A 19365-nucleotide genomic window follows, 5' to 3' on the forward strand; every position below is an offset into this window, starting at 1 on the left:
GAGAAGCAGCGTACAATTCTCTCCAAAAAGAAGATATGGGAACCACTTGAACATTATCTACAATTTCTTTAACTGACTTGTTGTCCACTTGTTTTGTTTTTTTCTTCATTGAAAATTATTCCATCCACTGTTGCTGATTTGACTTTGCATACTAAAGGTATTACTCTTTTTCTCTTTCCTTTTTCTTGTTCCATTGTTTTTATTGAAAATTATTCAATACAATATTTAGAAAAAAAATAATGGGGCTGAGGCAATGAACAAGCATGTTAACCCATGTTAAATTCAGTGGAAACTGCATTGAATTTACTGCAATTTACCATACTTTGGTGACTAGACTTCCTTAGCTGAAAAATCAAAAGGGGAAAACACAAAACTATGAAAGTTTCTCTTTAGGTGACTGAAAACAAATTAGCCAAGCAGACTGCTTAATGAAGCTATGCTAGAGTTAAAAAAAAAACAAAAACTGATTAGAGCACTGTAAATGCTACATAGTCTAATTAGGGTGAAACCAGGTAGCTAGGTATAAGGGGTGGGGAGATTTAGGTTGAAACCTCAACTGAAAAAGGCAGATGAAAAAACCCCCCAAAGACACATAGTAGAACTATATAATATTTAATCTGTTCATTGTAATAATCTAACTAGTTTTTTTTAAATCTCTCTTCTCCTGTGTGTTATATTATAAATGAATTTGTATGCTGCTTAGGTGGTTTTCCCAATTCATGTTTATTAAGGCCCAATATAACACCTAAACATGGATAGATGACCTGAGTGGAGAAGTTTCATGTTACCACAGCTCCACATTTTGCAAATAAGTAATAAGTTCTTAAGCCTTTCCCAAAAAAGCTTGGAGAATACATCTCTTCAACATCAGGCATGTGCCACTTGGTAGACCTGTTTGGCTTCAGAGAATCATGATTATTATTTCAAGGCACCTAGTGTACCACGGATCAGGGAATTTACTAACAGGCTGAAAACAGGCTCCAGTGCCACAGTGGAAGGTAGAATAGAGTTTTCCTACATATGCCAGGATCTCGAAATACAAAGAACACACTTCTCCTGTAAAGAGGAGAATAAAGGAGAATATTTCAATACAATAAAAGGTCAGAGCAGTTCAAAGTCCAGAAGCAAAGATTACCTGAATATGGCGATTTGCCCGTAGTTGTTTCCAGCAGCGAGGTACTTCCCACAGGGGGAAAAGCTCTGGGAAAAGACAGTCATGTGAAGGAGCTCTAATGAACGTTGCATATCCATCTAAAGTGAAAGAAAAAACAATAAGAAAGCAGAAATCTATCTGTAAAATGAAGGCTGTTGGAAGATTTCTATATCCTACCTCACCACTGATAACCAGTAAAGTCAGAGCTAACAGTGCTGGTACAGGAAAGCAGCAGACCACCTCATGCCTAGCTGACTCTTATTTAAAAGACAATGCAACTATTGAAAAGAAAATAATGCAAAGAAGCATAGTACTCAAAAAGGAAAAGCTATGCATATTGGAACTAAATTTAATAAAGGATTTTTCCTACGTAACAATGATGTAGTTACGGTGGGGGGGGGGGGGGGGGGGGGGGGGGGGGGGTTGAAGATCCGCCAGCCAAAGAAATGCAGTGCCTGAGCTGCTCTGTGCCTCCTTGCATTGCTTCTGTAATGCAGAAGTCCATGGTATACCTCCTGCTACTGGGATTTCACACATGCACAGTTCGTGCAAGAACTAAGCATGCTCGGGGAGTACTGGAATCAGTGGCTGGAGGCATGTCGCCAACTTCTGTGTTACAGAAGCGGTGGAAGGAGGCGAGTAGGGCTTGGACACTCCCTTTCTTTGGTTGGCGGGGATTTGGCAATTCCTTCCAGCAAAGGTATGTTTAATGCACACATGGGGGGGGGGGGGGGGGGAGCAGAGGAGGAATGTGGTGTTCCCTCAGTCCATCCCTCACCCCAAATTGGAGGGTTGGCTACACCCCTGCTACGTAAGTGCTGTTGTAAACATGAAAAAGCTGCTTAGAAAATTACTCCACTTCTAAGAATGTGTGTGATGACAAGAAAACATGTACTTTTATGCAGGGGCGTAGCCACGGGCGGGCCTGGACGGGCCCAGGCCCACCCATTTTCCCTCCAGGCCCTCCCAGCCAACATCCTCGTACCAAGGGTGTGTGTATGGGGGGGGGGGGTGCTCCGCCGGCGCCGCAGTCCCCACCTGCCTACCAGCTCTATATCGACGTTCTTCTCCTGCCATCCAACCTTAAAAAAATAAAAACCCCGGTGAAGTGCCTTGCATTTACTCTGCTCTGCTGTAAAGCAAGCAAATCGCCTCGTCGCGTCGGCCTTTCCTTCACTGTATCCCGCCCTCGCGGAAATAGGAAGTTATATCAGAGGGCGGGGCACAGTGAAGGAAAGGCCGAAGTGACGAGGCGATTTGCTTGCTTTACAGCAGAGCAGAGCAGACGCGAGGTGCTTCACCGGGTTTTTTTTTTTTTAAGGCTGGATGGCAGGAGAACAGCGTCGATAGAGCTGTTAGGCAGGTGGGGACTGGGTCAGGGAGGGGGGCTCAGATGGGAGAAGGGGCCTGGAGCTGGAACTGGGGTCTGAGAAGGGGGCATGAGGGAGAATGGGTCTGGGGCTGAAAAGGGGGGCCCTAATGTAAGGCATGTGGATGAAGGGAACTGGGGGCTGAAAAGGAGGGTAGGTGGGATAAGGGGGCCAGTACTGGAAATGGGGGCTGAAAAGGGGCAGGGGCTAAAACTGTGCGGACTGGGGGCTGAAAAGGGGACAGGGAGAAGTGGCTGGAGCTGAAGCTCGGGACTGGTGGGAGAAAAGTGCTGGGGTTGAAACTGGGGACTGGGGGCTAAAAAGGGGACAGGGAGAAGTGGCTGGGGCTGAAGCTCAGGACTGGTGGGAGAAAAGGGCTGGGGCTGAAAAGGAGGGGCATGTGGGAGATGTGGGCTGGGGCTGGAACTGGGGGCCAAAAAGAAGGGGCAGTGAGAGGGAAGGCAGACCCTGGATGGATGAGAGAGGGAGGGCAAATGGTAAATTGAAGGGTCAGAGAGGAAGGGCAGACAGTGGATGGAAGGGACGGCAGAGAGGGCAGACACTGGATGGCAGAGAGAGAGCAAAGACAGATGCTGGATGGAAGGAAGACGGTGAATAGAAGATGAGGAAAGCAGAAACCAGAGACAACTGTAAATAATATATATATATATATATATATTTATTTTTTAGCTTTAGGATAAAGTAGTATTGTAGATGTGTTAATAAGTGTTTATAAATAGAACATGTAAATGAGGTAATCTTTTTATTGGATTAATTTTAATACATTTTGACTAACTTTCGGAGAACAAAACCCCCTTCCTCAGGTCAGGATAGGATACTGTAACAGCACTATACTGTATTGACCTGATGAAGAAGGTTTTGGCCTCTGACAGCTAAATGTATTAGTCCAATAAAATGGTATTTTCTATATTTGTTTTATTTCTATTTGTTAATTTGTAAAGTGGTGATTGGTATTTGTTAGTTTTTTTTTTCAAATTTACATCTGCTGTCTTTATATTTTGCACAGTACTAGGGGACATTTTCTGTTTCTGTGGTGTTGCATTGTATGCAGAGTCTGGCATCTTGGGGGTTCAGTTTAATTTTTGTCTAAATAGGAAGTTTATGATTACTTATTCTATAGTGGAGTAGCGTGTATCTGTGTTACTGAAAAACACATGGCTTTCAGTTGGCATTGACCGTGCAGGATCGACGATCTGTACTATTCTGTCTGGTTTCGTTTTACAATAGGTGAATTGATGTTCTAGTGCTCACTGTAGTGTTTAAGATGCGTTCCTTTTCCTTGTGTGACTTGTAGAAATGACTGCTTATGGTATGCTAGAATTCCTCTATAGGTCCCGAGTGTTTTGTATTCTCGGTATGCCTAATACTGCATTTGGGGGGGGGGGGGGGGGGGGGGGGTTAAAAAATGACCAGCCCCGGGTGTCAACTACCCTAGGTACGCCACTGCTTTGATCGCTGTCGCTGCCTTTTCTCCCATGGCTGATGCCAAACTATGGGGGAGGGGGAGGGGGAAGGGCAGGGCTGATGCCGGGATACAGTTCCAGGCTGGAGCTTTGGGGTCAGTCCTGCATTTCTGACCACCCCATTGTTATGGGACTTGCAGCACTGATTTCCATGGGCAGAATCAGGCACTGCAAATTTCACACTGATTTGGGTTATAAAGTTTAAATCAGGACTGCACAAAATCTCAAGCCTGGAACTGGGTAATTTGCCATCTCTATGATTTCTAATTTTTTGTGTTTTATTCTGCAATTTGTAAGGGGTGGTCTGTGTTCTTGGCATCTCTGCAATTTCTATTTTTTTGTCTTTTATTCTGCAGTTGGTAGGGGGTGATCTGTGTTCTGCATGTGACCAATGTAAAAGATTCTGTGTGCATGTAGGTCATGTTGAGATCTACGAGTCTGACTTCTCTGGTTTTTTTTTTAATGGGAATGTCAGTATCAGAATTTACCTGTTTTATGAATTCAGCTTAATCAGGCATTTGCTACAAAGCAAAGTTTGAAGGATATGTGCCATTGACATGTTTGCCTTATAGCAGTCATATTTGGTCAAGTTTAAGATATGGGATAAAATCACTATATTTAAAAATGTCGGTGTTCCATGAACCAGGTATGTGGTTTCTGTTAATGCAAAAGAGCTGTTGCACAGACTGTTTTACTTAGAAATCCATCATCAAGTGCACTTTAAGGCATTATTAAGGAGTATCCCAAGAAACACTACTCATACCTAGTGTCCACCCATATTAGCTCTGAGCCCACCCAAAATCTCAGGTCTGGCTACACCACTGCTTTTATGGTTTCTGGGTAGAAGTGTGTTCAGGGGCAGAGCTGGGGCAGAGTGAAGCAGAGCCACAAAGCACATGCATTGATTATAAAATACTTACCTATGTGCATACTTCAGCCACATATATTTACACCAACTTCTTAGTTGGTATAACAGACTATAGCTGCAATTTTAGCTACTTTTGTACTGTTATTTTATAATGAAATATAGGCACCTATCCAGCTCATTTTCGAAAGAGAAGGGCGCCCATCTTTCGACACAAATCAGGAGATGGGAGTTCTTCTCTCAGAGGCGCCCAAATCGGCATAATCGAAAACCAATTTTGGTCGTCCCCAACTGCTTTCCGTCGCCAGGATGGCCAAAGTTCCCAGGGGCGTAGCGGAACGGTAGCGAAGGCAGGACAGGGGCGTGCCGGGGCGTGCTTAACAGATGGGCGCCCTCGGCCGATAATGGAAAAAAGAAGGGCGTCCCTGGCGAGAATTTGGTCCCTTTTTTTTCAGGTCCAAGTCTCAAAAAAGTGCCCGAACTGACCAAGTGACCACCGGAGGGAATCGGGGATAACCTCCCCTGACTCCCCCAGTGGTCACTAACCCCCTCCCACCCTCAAAAAAACAACTTTAAAAACTTTTTTTGCCAGCCCCTAATGTCATACTCAGGTCCATCGTAGCAGTATACAGGTCCCTGGAGCAGTTTCAGTGGGTGCAGTGGACTTCAGGCAGGCAGACCCAGGCCCATCCCCCCCTACCTGTTACACTTGTGGTGGAAAATGGGAGCCCTTCAAAACCCACCCAAAACCCACTGTACCCACATGTAGGTGCCCCCCTTCACCCTTTAGGGCTATGGTAGTGGTGTATAGTTGTGGGGAGTGGGGTTTGGGAGGGGGTTTGGGGGGCTCAGCACCCAAGGTAAGGGAGCTATGCACCTGGGACCAATTTGCAAAGTCCACTGTAGTGCCCCCTAGGGTGCACGGTTGGTGCCCTGGCATGTGAGGGGGACCAGTGCACTATGAATCCTGGCCCCTCCCTCGACCAAATGCCTTGGATTTGTTCGTTTTTGAGGTGGGCGCCATCGGTTTCCATTATCGGCGAAAACAGAGAGCGCCCATCTCTAAATCCGGCGATCTCAGCATTTAGGTCGACCATCTTTAACGCTGACCTAATAAATGTTGAGATTTGGGCGCCCCCAACCGTATTATCAAAACGAAAGATGGACGCCCATCTCGTTCGATAATACGGTCGGCCCCGCCCCTTCGTGGTGCCGTCCTCGGAGATGGGCGCCCCCGGTCGAAAATGCCCCTCCATGTGTTTTTATGACATAGCCTCAAAATAGGTATCTGTGTGGCCTCCCAATCTAGGTGACCTGTTTAAATTACCTTTGCATTGTATTATTTCAAATAAACAAAGTGCATCATATAGTTTAACAATATATATTGGCATGAAAAACACACACACACAGCAAGCACAATATCTTTATATACTTTGATGTTTTTGGAAATAGCATGTTTTCATATTAATATGACAGGAAGGCATGAAAGTAAACTCAATACCTATATATGGTTTAAATCAGGGATGGGCAAATTATAGTCCACAGCCAAAACCAGTCCCTGGGTGACTTTCCTTCACTATGTGATTCTGGGTGCTGTATCCCATGTCCCCACTCCCTTCAGCTACATCGGTTCCTCCTTCTTGCTGGCCTACAATCGGCTGCTCTTGTAGAAACGTGGATTAAAAAAAATATCAATCTTTGCGAGACGTGGAAGGAGAGTTATAAATTGGAATGACTAACTGGCCAAGGCAGTTTTATGCCTATATTTGTGTAATGTACTTGGACAAGATTGGACTCTGTTTTGCCACATTTGTTTATCCTCTATACTTGATTATTTTATTGAAGTCCTTGGGCCACACAGGCTTTCTTCTTTTTCCTTTTGTTACCCTAGTTACGAGGGTAGGTTCTAACATTACTGGGTTCTGCTCATCCATCTTACCATGACCTGGGGAGTTGGACTTCTAAAATTTAAGTATGCTAGGATATATTCTATAGGTGTATATTATTATTACCGGGGAAATGTGTATATTTATGATTTGTGATTAGAATAGGGGGGTGATGGGTGGTCTGGGTCCATGGCATTACACAGGACTGGGCTTGAGAGGAGGTCTAATGAGTATTGGGGATGAGAAGGGGTTGGTTGATGGTCTTAATTATGGTATATTTCTTTTTAATGACAAATCATTTTTATTGAGCACGCAACAGAACAGTGCACCAAATAGAAAATAATGAAAAAAAACAAGACATATGAAAAGGCAATACAATTCAGAAATCTCACCATATACAAAAAGCACCCCTCCCCCACCAATTGCTTTGTAAGAGAACAATAACTGGAATCAGTTCAGTAGATTGGCTGCAGGCTGGACCAAAAGCGCTCCCAGCGACTGAAAACATTTCTCCTTGGGCGAAGAAATGTCCTCCATGTGCAAGTGGTCTAAGGAAAGCAAGGTAATCATTTGAGAACACCAGCTAGTTACAGTGGGCGGAGTGACCTCAAGCTAGTGTAGGATGACGACTTTCTTTGCCAGGAGAACCATATGATGAAGAAATCCCAGAAAGCCAGGTGCTGTGAAAGTAGTCAAATTATAATCCTCAAACAAAAGATGGGAAGCCAGTCAGACAGGGCGAGACGATTGGGTCACTGGTCTCGCGGACAACTTGAGAGACCAAAAAACTTGAATCACAGGGTAGCTCCAGAACATGTGCCCCAGCGTAATAGGGCTGTGTTGACATTTTGGGAAAGTCACCGCGTCCACAAAGACTGCTCACTGAGCACGACGAGAAGAAATGTACAATCTCAGAACAAAGTTATACTGTAATTCCCACAACGATGCATTATACATGAAGCACTGCACAGACAGTAGACAGTCTTGTAATTGCAGTGCAGTAAAATGTGCTGCCAGATCTGCCGACCACTTCCGTGCCAGCTGAGCATAGTCCAGATCCTCTGTAGAGTATTGCAAGTATTCTTTCTGAGAAGTTCAGAGAGAAGAGAACATTTCTCTGGTAAGTGAACACTATTTTGCTTTGTGCTTTGGGAACTTAAAGATTGGAGTTTAAAGGACGAATTTTTAGGCAAAATAAAAATATAAAAAGCCAGAAATGGTATTCGAAGCTGACGAGTCAGAGAAACTTAATGAATTCTCTGTAAACCTGGAGGATGTAATGGGGCAGTTCTACAAACTGAAGAGTAGCAAATCTCCTGGACTGGATGGTATTCATCCCAGAGAACTGATAGAACTAAAAATAGCTTGCGGAGCTATTGTTAGAAATATGTAATTTATCCTTAAAATCGAGCATGATACCAGAAGATTGGAGGGTGGCCAATGTAACGCCGATTTTTAAAAAAAGGTTCCAGAGGAGATCCGGGAAATTATAGACTGGGGAGTCTGACGTCGGTGCCGGGCAAAATGGTAGAGACTATTATTAAGAACAAAATTACAGAGCATATTCAAAAGCATGGATTAATGAGACAAAGTCAACATGGATTTAGTGAAGGGAAATCTTGCCTCACCAATCTACTACATTTCTTTGAAGGGGTGAACAAACATGTGGATAAAGGGGAGTCGGTTGATATTGTGTATCTGGATTTTCAGAAGGCATTTGACAAAGTACCTCATGAAAGACTCCAGAGGAAATTGGAGTCATGGGATAGGAGGTAGTGTTCTATTGTGGATTAAAAACTGGTTAAAAGATGGAAAACAGAGAGTAGGGTTAAATGGTCAGTATTCTTAATGGAAAAGGGTAGTTAGTGGGGTTCCCCAGGGCTCTGTGCTGGGACCGCTGCTTTTTAACATATTTATAAATGACCTAGAGATGGGAGTAACTAGTGAGGTAATTAAATTTGCTGATGACACAAAGTTATTCAAAGTCATTAAATCGCAGGAAGATTTTGAAAAATTACAAGAGGACCTTACGAGACTGGGCGTCTAAAAGGCAGATGACGTTTAATGTGAGCAAGTGCAAAGTGATGCATGTGGGAAAGAGGAACCCGAATTATAGCTACGTCATGCAAGGTTCCATGTTAGGAGTCATGGACCAAGAAAGGGATCTAGGTGTCGTTGTTGATGATACGTTGAAACCTTCTGCTCAGTGTGCTGCTGTGGCTAAGAAAGCAAATAGAATGTTAGGTATTATTAAGAAAGGAATGGAAAACAATAATGAGGATGTTATAATGCCTTTGTATCGCTCCATGGTGCGACCGTACCTCGAACATTGTGTTCAATTCTGTCGCCGTATCTCAAAAAAGATATAGTGGAATTAGAAAAGGTGCAGAGAAGGGCGACGAAAATGATAAAGGGGATGGGACGACTTCCCTATGAGGAAAGGCTAAAGCAGCTAGGGCTCTTCAGCTTGGAGAAAAGGCGGCTGAGGGGAGATATGATAGAGGTCTATAAAATAATGAGTGGATTTGAACGGGTAAATGTGAAGCATCTGTTCACGCTTTCCAAAAATACTAGGACTAGGGGGCATGCGATGAAGCTACAATGTAGTAAATTTAAAACAAATCTGAGAAAAAGTTTCTTCACTCAAAGTGTAATTAAACTCTGGAATTCGTTGCCAAAGAATGTGGTAAAGGCGGTTAGCTTAGCGGAGTTTTAAAAAGGTTTGGACGGCTTCCTAAAGGAAAAGTCCATAGACCATTATTAAATGGACGAGGGGAAAATCCACTATTTCTGGGATGAGCAGTATAAAATATTTTGTACATTTTTGGGATCTTGCCGGATATCTGTGACCTGGATTGGCCACTGTTGGAAACAGGGTACTGGGCTTGATGGACCTTTGGTCTTTCCCAGTATGGTACATAAGTAGAGAAGTAATGCCACACTGGGAAAAGACCAAGGGTCCATCGAGCCCAGCATCCTGTCCACGACAGCGGCCAATCCAGGCCAAGGGCACCTGGCAAGCTTCCCAAACGTACATTCTATACATGTTATTCCTGGAATTGTGGATTTTTCCCAAGTCCATTTAGTAGTGGTTTATGGACTTGTCCTTTAGGAAACCGTCTAACCCCTTTTAAAACTCTGCTAAGCTAACCGCCTTCACCATGTTCTCCAGCAACGAATTCCAGAGTTTAATTACGCGTTGGGTGAAGAAAAATGTTCTCCGATTTGTTTTAAATTTACTACACTGTAGTTTCATCGCATGCCCCCTAGTCCTAGTATTTTTGGAAAGCGTGAACAGACGCTTCACATCAACTTGTTCCACTCCACTCATTATTTTATATACCTCTATCATGTCTCCCCTCAGCCGTCTCTTCTCCAAGCTGAAAAGCCCTAGCCTCCTTAGTCTTTCTTCATAGGGAAGTCGTCCCATCCCCGCTATCATTTTAGTCGCCCTTCTCTGCACCTTTTCTAATTCCACTATATCTTTTTTGAGATACGGCGACCAGAATTGAACACAATGTTCAAGGTACGGTCGCACCATGGAGTGATACAAAGGCATTATAACATCCTCATTTTTGTTTTCCATTCCTTTCCTAATAATACCTAACATTCTATTTGCTTTCTTAGCCATAGCAGCACACTTAGCCATCTATCCCCCCTTCATTCTGTTCAGAACTCTGTTGCACGTCTTATATTCCGCCTGAACCGATATACTCATATCACCCCTCTTCTCAGGTCACTTCACTGGCTTCCAATCAGATACCGCATACATTCAAGCTTCTTCTTCTTACCTACAAATGCACTCAGTCTGCAGCCCCTCATTACCTCTCTACCCTCATTTCCCCTTACGTTCCCGCCTGTAACCTTCGCTCACAGGACAAATCCCTCCTCTCAGTACCCTTCTCCACCACCGCCAACTCCAGGCTCCGCTCATTCTGCCTCGCCTCACCCTATGCTTGGAATAAACTTCCTGAGCCCTTACGCCAAGCCCCCTCCCTACCCATCTTCAAATCCTTGCTCAAAGCCCACCTCTTCAATGTTGCTTTCAGCACCTAACCTTTATACCTTTCAGGAAATCTAGACTGCCCCTATTTGACTGACTGTACATTTGTACTTTAGATTGTAAGCGCCTTTGAGCAGGGACTGTCCTATGTTAAATTGTACAGCGCTGCGTAACCCTAGTAGCGCTTTAGAAATGTCAAGTAGTAGTAGTAGTGAGCAGAAGGTTTCAACGTATCATCAACAACGACAGTTATCTTTCTTGGTCCATGACTCCTACCATGGAACCTTGCATGATGTAGCTACAATTCGGGTTCCTCTTTCCCACATGCATCACTTTGCACCTGCTTACATTAAAGGTCATCTGCCATTTAGACGCCTAGTCTCCCAGTCTCGTAAGGTCCTTCTGTAAATTTTCACAATCCTCTCGCGAGTTAACGACTTTGAATAACTTTGTGTCATCAGCAAATTTAATTACCTCACTAGTTACTCCCATCTCTAAATCATTTATAAATATATTAAAAAGCAGCGGTCCTAGCAGAGAACCACGAGGAACCCCACTAACTACCCTTCTCCATTGTGAATACTGCCCATTTAACCCCACACTCTGCTTCCTATCCTTCAACCAGTTTTTAATCCACAATAGGACATTTCCTCCTATCCCATGACCCTCCAATTTCCTCTGTAGCCTTTCATGAGGTACCTTGTCAAACGCCTTTTGAAAATCCAGATACACAATATCAATCGGCTCCCCTTTGTCCACATGTTTGTTTACTCCTTCAAAGAATTGAACTAAATTGGTCAGGCAAGATTTCCCCACACAAAAGCCGTGCTGACTTGGTCTCAGTAATCCATGTCCTTGGATGTGCTCTGTAATTTTGTTTTTAATAATAGCCTCTACCATTTTCCCCGGCACCGACGTCAGACTCACCGGTCTATAATTTCCCGGATCTCCCCTGGAACCTTTTTAAAAAAAATCGGCGTTACACTGGCCACCCTCTAATCTTCCGGTACCACGCTCGATTTTAAGGATAAATTGCATATCACTAACAGTAGCTCCGAAAGCTCATTTTTCACTTCTATCAGTACTCTAGGATGAATACCATCTGGTCCAGGAGATTTGCTACTCTTCAGTTTGCTGAACTGCCCTATTACGTCCTCCAGGTTTACCGTGAAGTCAGTAAGTTTCTCCGACTCGTCCACTTGAAATACCATTTCCGTCACCGGTATCCCACCCAAATCTTCCTCGGCGAAGACCAAAGAATTCATTCATTCAATCTCTCCGCTACGTCTTTATCTTCCTTGATCGCCCCTTTTAGCCCTCCGTCATTCAGGGGCCCAACCGATTCTTTTGCTGGCTTCCTGCTTTTAATATACGGAAAAAATGTTTTGCTATGTTTTTTTGCCTCTAATGCTATCTTTTTTTCGTAATCCCTCTTGGCCTTCTTTATCTGCGCCTTGCATTTGCTTTGACACTCCTTATTCTGCTTGTTATTTTCAGACGGTTCCTTCTTCCATTTTCTGAAGGCGTTTCTTTTAGCCCTAATAGCTTCCTTCACCTCACTTTTCAACCACGCTGCCTGTCTTTTGGATTTCCGTCTTTCTTTTCTAATTCGTGGAATATGTTTGGCCTGGGCCTCCAGGATGGTATTTTTGAATAGCGTCCATGCCTGTTGTACAGTTTTTACCCTCTCAGTTGTCCCCTACGTTTTTTTTTAACCGTTCTTCTCATTTTATCATAGTCTCCTGTTTTAAAGTTAAACGCTAATGTATTTGACTTCCTGTGGATAGTTACTTCAAGGTTGATATCAAAACTGATCATATTATGATCACTGTTATCAAGCGGCCCCAGTACCATAACATCACTTACCAGATCATGCGCTCAACTAAGGACCAAGTCTAGAATTTTTCCTTCTCTCATCGGCTCCTGCACCAGCTACTCCATAAAGCTGTCCATGATTTCATCAAGGAATAGTACCACTCTAGCGTGTCCCGATGTTACATTTACCCAGTCTATATTTGGATAATTGAAGTCACCCATTATTATCACATTGCCCATTTTGTTTGCGTCTCTGATTTCTTTTATCATTTCTGCGTCTACCTGCTCATCCTGGCGAGATGGAAGGTAGTACACTCCTATCACCGTCCTTTTCCCTTTTATACATGGAATTTCAACCCACAATGATTCAAAGGTGTGATTTGTGTCCTGCTGAATTTGTAATCTATCTGAGTCAAGGCTCTCATTAATATACAATGCTACCCCTCCACCAGTCCGGTCCAACCTATCACTACGATATACTCTGTACCCCGGTATGACAGTGTCCCACTGGTTATCCTCCTTCCACCAGGTCTCAGTAATGCCTATTATATCCAATTTTTCATTTAGTGCAATATATTCCAACTCTCCCATCTTATTTCTTAGACTCCTAGCATTTACATATAGACATTTCAAAGTATGTTTGTTGTTCCTATTTGCATGATGCTTAGTACTTGACACTATTGATTTGCCATCTTTTGTCTGATCTTTAGTTGTATTTAAGGGCACCTGGCCCACCACGGTCTGTTGCGCAACCTCACTATCCAGAAACCCTATCTTCCCTGTTTGTGAGGTATTGCAAGATACCTTATCCCGAACCACGTGCTTTTGAGCGACTGTCGGCCTTCCCCCCATTTCTAGTTTAAAAGCTGCTCTATCTCCTTTTTAAATGCCAATGCCAGCAGCCTGGTCCCAGCCTGGTTAAGGTGGAGCCCATCCTTTCGGAATAGGCTCCCCCTTCCCCAGAATGTTGCCCAGTTCCTAACAAACCTAAAACCCTCCTCCCTGCACCATCGTCTCATCCACGCATTGAGACTCTGGAGCTCTGCCTGTCTCTTTGGCCCTGCGTGTGGAACAGGTAGCATTTCAGAAAATGCTACCCTAGAGGATCTGGATTTGAGCTTTCTACCTAAGAGCCTAAATTTTGCTTCCAGAACCTCTCTCCCACATTTTCCTATGTCATTGGTACCCACATGTACTAAGACAGTTGACTCCTCCCCAGCACTATCTAAAATCCTATCTAGGTGACGCGTGAGGTCCACCACCTTCGCACGAGGCAGGCAAGTCACCAGGCGATCCTCACGTCCACCAGCCACCCAGCTATCTATATGCCTAATGATCGAATCACCAACTACAATGGCTGTCCTAACCTTTCCCTCCTGGGCAGCACTTGGAGACATATCCTCGGTGCGAGAGGATAGTACATCCCCTGGTGGGCAGGTCCTGGCTACAGGAGTACTTCCTACTTCACCAGGGTGATGCTCTCCTTCTAGGAGACCTCCCTCCTCCAAGGTAGCACAAGGGCTACCAGACTGGAGGTGGGACTTCTCTACAACATCCCTGTAGGTCTCCTCTATATACCTCTCTGTCTTCCTCAGCTCCACCAAGTCTGCTACTCTAGTCTCAAGATAACGGACACGTCCTCTAAGAACTAGGAGCTCTTTGCATCGGGCACACACATATGACATCTCATCAACAGAGATATTCATACATGTGACACTCAATGCAAAAGACTGGATAGCACCCCTCTTGCTGCTGGACTGCTGACTCCATCTTAGTGTTTTTGAGTTTTTCAATAATTTAAAACTTGCTACAGTATTAAGGATATTAGCCTAATATAAAAGTGTATTTTAGTTTATATAGTATATTGTATAATTTATTTAGTGTTTCCTTCTTAGATGGTAATGAAATGCATTTAAAACTCTGTAAGAGCACTCCTTGCTTGTTACCCTAATTACAATAACTGACTATAATTGAAGAGTTGTCCTAGGGGTGGGTAGGAAGACTAAACTAGATCCTGCAGTGCCTGTTAGATTCTGTTAATGCTGTGGTACAAAGCTTTTAAAGCTTAAGTGGAAAAGCCTATGGAGATTAGTTGTTAAAATTTGCTTCTTATATTTTTATTTTGCCTAACACTAACCTACAATTCCTCCTTTAAACCCCAATCTTTAAGTTCCCAAAGCACAAAGCAAAGTAGCATTCACTTACCAGAGAAATACTACTACTACTACTTAACATTTCTAGAGCGCTACTAGGGTTATGCAGCGCTGTACAATTTAACAAAGAGAGACAGTCCCTGCTCAAAGAGCTTACAATCTAATAGACAAGTGAACGGTCGGTCCGATCGGGGCAGTCAAATTGGGGCAGTCTGGATTCACTGAACGGTAAGGGTTAGGTGCCGAACGCAGCATTGAAGAGGTGGGCTTTAAGCAAAGACTTGAAGATGGGCAGGGAGGGGGCTTGGCGTAAGGGTTCAGGAAGGTTGTTCCAAGCATAGGGTGAGGCGAGGCAGAATGAGCGGAGCCTGGAGTTGGCAGTGGTGGAGAAGGGTACTGAGAGGAGGGATTTATCCTGTGAACGGAGGTTACGGGCGGGAACGTAAGGGGAGATGAGGGTAGAGAGGTAGTGAGGGGCAGCAGACTGAGTGCATTTGTAGGTAAGAAGGAGAAGCTTGAATTGAATGCGGTATCTGATCGGAAGCCAGTGAAGTGACCTGAGGAGAGGGGTGATATGAGTATATCGGTTCTGGCGGAATATGAGACGTGCAGCAGAGTTCTGAACAGACTGAAGGGGGGATAGATGGCTAAGTGGGAGGCCGGTGAGGAGTAAGTTGCAGTAGTCCAGGCGAGAGGTAATGAGAGCGTGGACGAGAGTTCGGGTGGTGTGTTCAGAGAGGAAAGGGCGAATTTTGCTGATGTTAAAGAGGAAGAAGCGACAGGTCTTGGCTATCTGCTGGATATGCGCAGAGAAGGAAAGAGAGGAGTCAAAGATGACTCCGAAGAAATGTCCTCTTCTCTCAGAACTTCTCAGAAAGAAGTTTCAGTGGGACCTTTCCTCTTTATATAGTTTTGAATCTAAGGGGCCTCTTTTAAACAGGCTCTTTGAAGCTGACTCAGCAACCTATGCAAGTATTCTACTTCCCCACACCTTAATTAAGGTCGCTGGATGAGCTACCTCTTCAGCAGCCAATGAACAGAAAATAACTGCCTTTTAGAACAAGAGTTTTTGGCTGTTTAGTTTCTACTTCTAGAAAAGGTTTCAGTTTAAAATTATGGGGAAATGCCTAATTCTACAGAAAATTTCAGTTTAAAACTATGGGAAAAGGGTTTGTACTATGGCAACTAGTTAATGATGCTTGCTTTTCTCTCTCTCTTTTTATTCCCCCCTTAATACTAAACTAGATCCTGCAGTGCCTGTTAGATTCTGTTAATGCTGTGGTACACAGCTTTTAAAACTTATGTACTTATAATGGTAGGCCAGCAGCACCTGGTTCTGAGAACTCAAGGGTAAGCGCTTCATTAAGAGTCTCTTGCACATCTTTGCACAGATCTTCCCAGGGCAAGACACTTATTTGAGGTCTCTTCTTGCTCCGGGTTGGGTAGCCCGTCAACTCCTGTCTGGCCTCTCTCTCTGTGTAAGGGTTTCTCTATCTGGAACTCTTCCTTTCTTTGGGCTGGGCTCTTTTCTCTGTTGCTCAGCTCAGCATGCTTTCAAGCTGGCTGGGAATGACCATGCCTCACACTCTTCACTGAGGAGCTTCAGTATGGTTTTTTTTTCTCTATGTGAACTAACATTGGAGTCACTGACCAGGAAAGGGATCTATGTGTCATCGTTGTTGATACGTTGAAACCCTCTGCTCAGTGGATGGTGGCAGTGGCTAAGAAAGCAAATAGAATGTTAGGAATTATTAGGAAAGTAATGGAAAACAAAAATGAGAATGTTATGCTCTAAGATGGCGACCTGATCGGACGCCGAGACAGGAGCTCTGCTGGGATCTGTCGGAGATCGCGATCTGAGTAACCCCGCTGCATACGAGGAGGTGGAATACCTCCACTAGACAGGATTGCTTACCTGGGAGCAACGAAAGAGGATCGCCAGGTACGAGGCCAAGAGCCGAAAACGAGACGGTGACTCGCAGGGACCTGCGATCCGAGACCGCGAGGCAACGAACTGGCTGATTTCGGACAATCGATCTCACCCAACCAAGCCCAGAGCCTATACCATCCCGCCCCACACTAACCAGCGCAAGCCACCGGATATACAAGAGACGAGCGTAGAGACAAGCGAGGCTGGATCAGCACTCCAGCCAAACATCCAACTGAAAACGCGGCCTCGAGGCACGGCCGTGAAGCAACACCCAGGCCGACTCCCAGCTGAATCGCTCCCACGAGTGTAGAGGCAAGCTCCTCTGACCAACGAGGGCTAACACGGGACCCAGCACGAGCCGTGCCTGATCCCACGCCTACCCGATCACTCGATGAGAGACGGAGACCGACCGGACCCAATTAACCAAAGCAAGGCCTCACTCGCACAAGCTGGTAGGAAAACCATGCGTCGGACCCAACCCCTACCTTTGGCGCCTAAAGACAGCGATCCGAGCATCCGAGTCTACACCTCTGCCGGCCGGACCCTGCTGACACGTGGCCGCCCCGACGCACGGAGAGGCAGTTTGATCATTCCCCCGTGGAAACTGCACAGGAACGGGACGGCGCAAACAAAGGGCGACGCGATATACTAGGACTTGACCTTGCAGACGGCGGAGAACTAGAAACACATTCGAGGTATATAGTTACCCAACAGCTGATCGCCCACCGACTGAAATCGGAGCGGCGGAAAGAGAAGAACGCGCCGAGCAGAGACGACACTGAGACCAGCGGATCACTGCAAGCCTGAGAAACTCGTGACCAGGCCAAAGAAGCTGATACACAACGCGGAGGAAGACAAAAGAACTACAAAGCAGGTATTAACTGAGAGACTGCTAAGCACTGGTTACTGAAAATCTGCTCTGTTTCATGCTTACCCGCGACATTAAGCTATCTGCTTCCTTTTGTCCCGCTTTTGCTTATATGTGATAGTAAACTATGTACTAGAAAACCATGTACAAACTTTGTTCTGATCACGCTTACCTGCAGTAAGCTGATTGTTACTTATGTTCTATTCATGCTTACCGGCAACATTATGCTATTTGGAGTTATTATGTCTGTCTTGTTCACGCTTATATGCAACAATAAGCTAGAGGCTATCTTATTCACCCTCATTTGCAAAAATAAGCTGGAGGATACCTCTGCTCTGTTCAGGCTTATCTGCGACAGGAAGCTATTTGCTATCTCTGCTCTGTTCATGCATATCTGTGACAATAAGCTATTTTCTCCTTCCTGACATGTTTTCTTAACACAACACTATCATCACGCATGTTAAAATCTTCCAACTACCGATAACCACACTAAGTAACAACTCAAAACATCTGAGACATAACCACAACACATTACCTAAAACCAACATGAATATCAACACAATTCTTCTAATAATCTACTTTCTCCCCCTAATTCACTATGCATGGACTAACCCCAACACAAACAATAATCTGGATACAGCACAAATACCCCACAAACAACTCAATCACAACCCACCAGACCTAAAAGATAACAACCAACTAAAAGGGAAAACAAACACACAAGGAAATAACCAACAGAAAGGGAAGAAAGGACAGAACAAAACCAAATACCAAGGCAACAGACAATTACTAAGAATCAACACACACTCACCTAACGCCGAATCCTATACACCAATCCAATTAGGATACATAAACACAAGATCGGTTGTCAACAAGACAGCAACTTTAACAGACTGGATCACAACAGACAATCTTGACCTCCTATTCATAACCACGATCTCAAAGACTCTTAGATCTATGCCTACCATGATACAAAATCATCCACTGGACAAGAAATGGAAAAAGAGGAGGGGGTCTAGCCATAATATACAAATCCCAATTCACCATCACAACCACAGCTGAATCCATCACGCCTCAGCTTGAAATTGCCTCGGTCAGAATCAATCACCCATACCTACAAGAACACCTTAATGCAGTACTGCTCTATAGACCACCAGGCAACTGGAAAGATTCCCAAACACACTTCATGGACTTTATTTCAAATACGTGTGTCTCCACCTCAAATCTTATCATCATAGGGGATATCAACTTACACCTTGAAGACCCCACCTCAACTAGCACCCAAGAATGCGAAGAGTTCCTACAGCTATGGGATCTCCACAAGCCAAACGCGCAATCAACCCACAAAAAAGGACACACATTAGACATCATCACACACAAATTCGATCCCGATTTAAACCTCATACTAACTGATACAAAGTGGAAACCTACACCGTGGTCCGACCACCACAAAGCAAAACTCTGCCTCCAATGGTGAAAGAAAGACTCACCCAATAAACAAATACGAAAAACCTACACCACAAGAGGAAGAATAGACCCAGCAACATTTTGGCAACAGATTTACGATAATGAATGGACTACAAAAACTGATACACACCAATTCCTCCAAGAATGGGATAAAAGATGCAAACACATACTAGACGACACAGCCCCGATCCAAACCAGAACCTCACATAGAAAGAATTCACTACCATGGTTTAACGAAGACCTGAAAAAACTTAAAACACAAGTTAGAAGACTGGAACGAGCATGGAACAAACGAAAAAACAACTCCACATACGAAGCCTGGAAACAACTACATAGGAAATACAAATACACCATAAGACAAACTAAAAGAA

The 19365-nt window shown here is 44.3% G+C and overlaps 1 protein-coding gene across 2 annotated transcripts in view; it reads right to left on the reverse strand.

The window, feature by feature from the left end:
* Nucleotides 1-19365, reverse strand: part of THOC6 (THO complex 6) — a 322699-nt gene that overhangs the window by 246751 nt on the left and 56583 nt on the right. For both annotated transcript variants that reach the window (XM_030208909.1, XM_030208908.1), the window contains exon 2: nt 1136-1251. In XM_030208909.1, the coding sequence (XP_030064769.1) occupies nt 1136-1251 (116 nt within the window). The remainder of the gene's footprint in view (nt 1-1135; nt 1252-19365) is intronic.

Source organism: Microcaecilia unicolor, chromosome 7 (genome assembly GCF_901765095.1).
Source record: "Microcaecilia unicolor chromosome 7, aMicUni1.1, whole genome shotgun sequence".
NCBI lineage: Eukaryota > Metazoa > Chordata > Amphibia > Gymnophiona > Siphonopidae > Microcaecilia > Microcaecilia unicolor.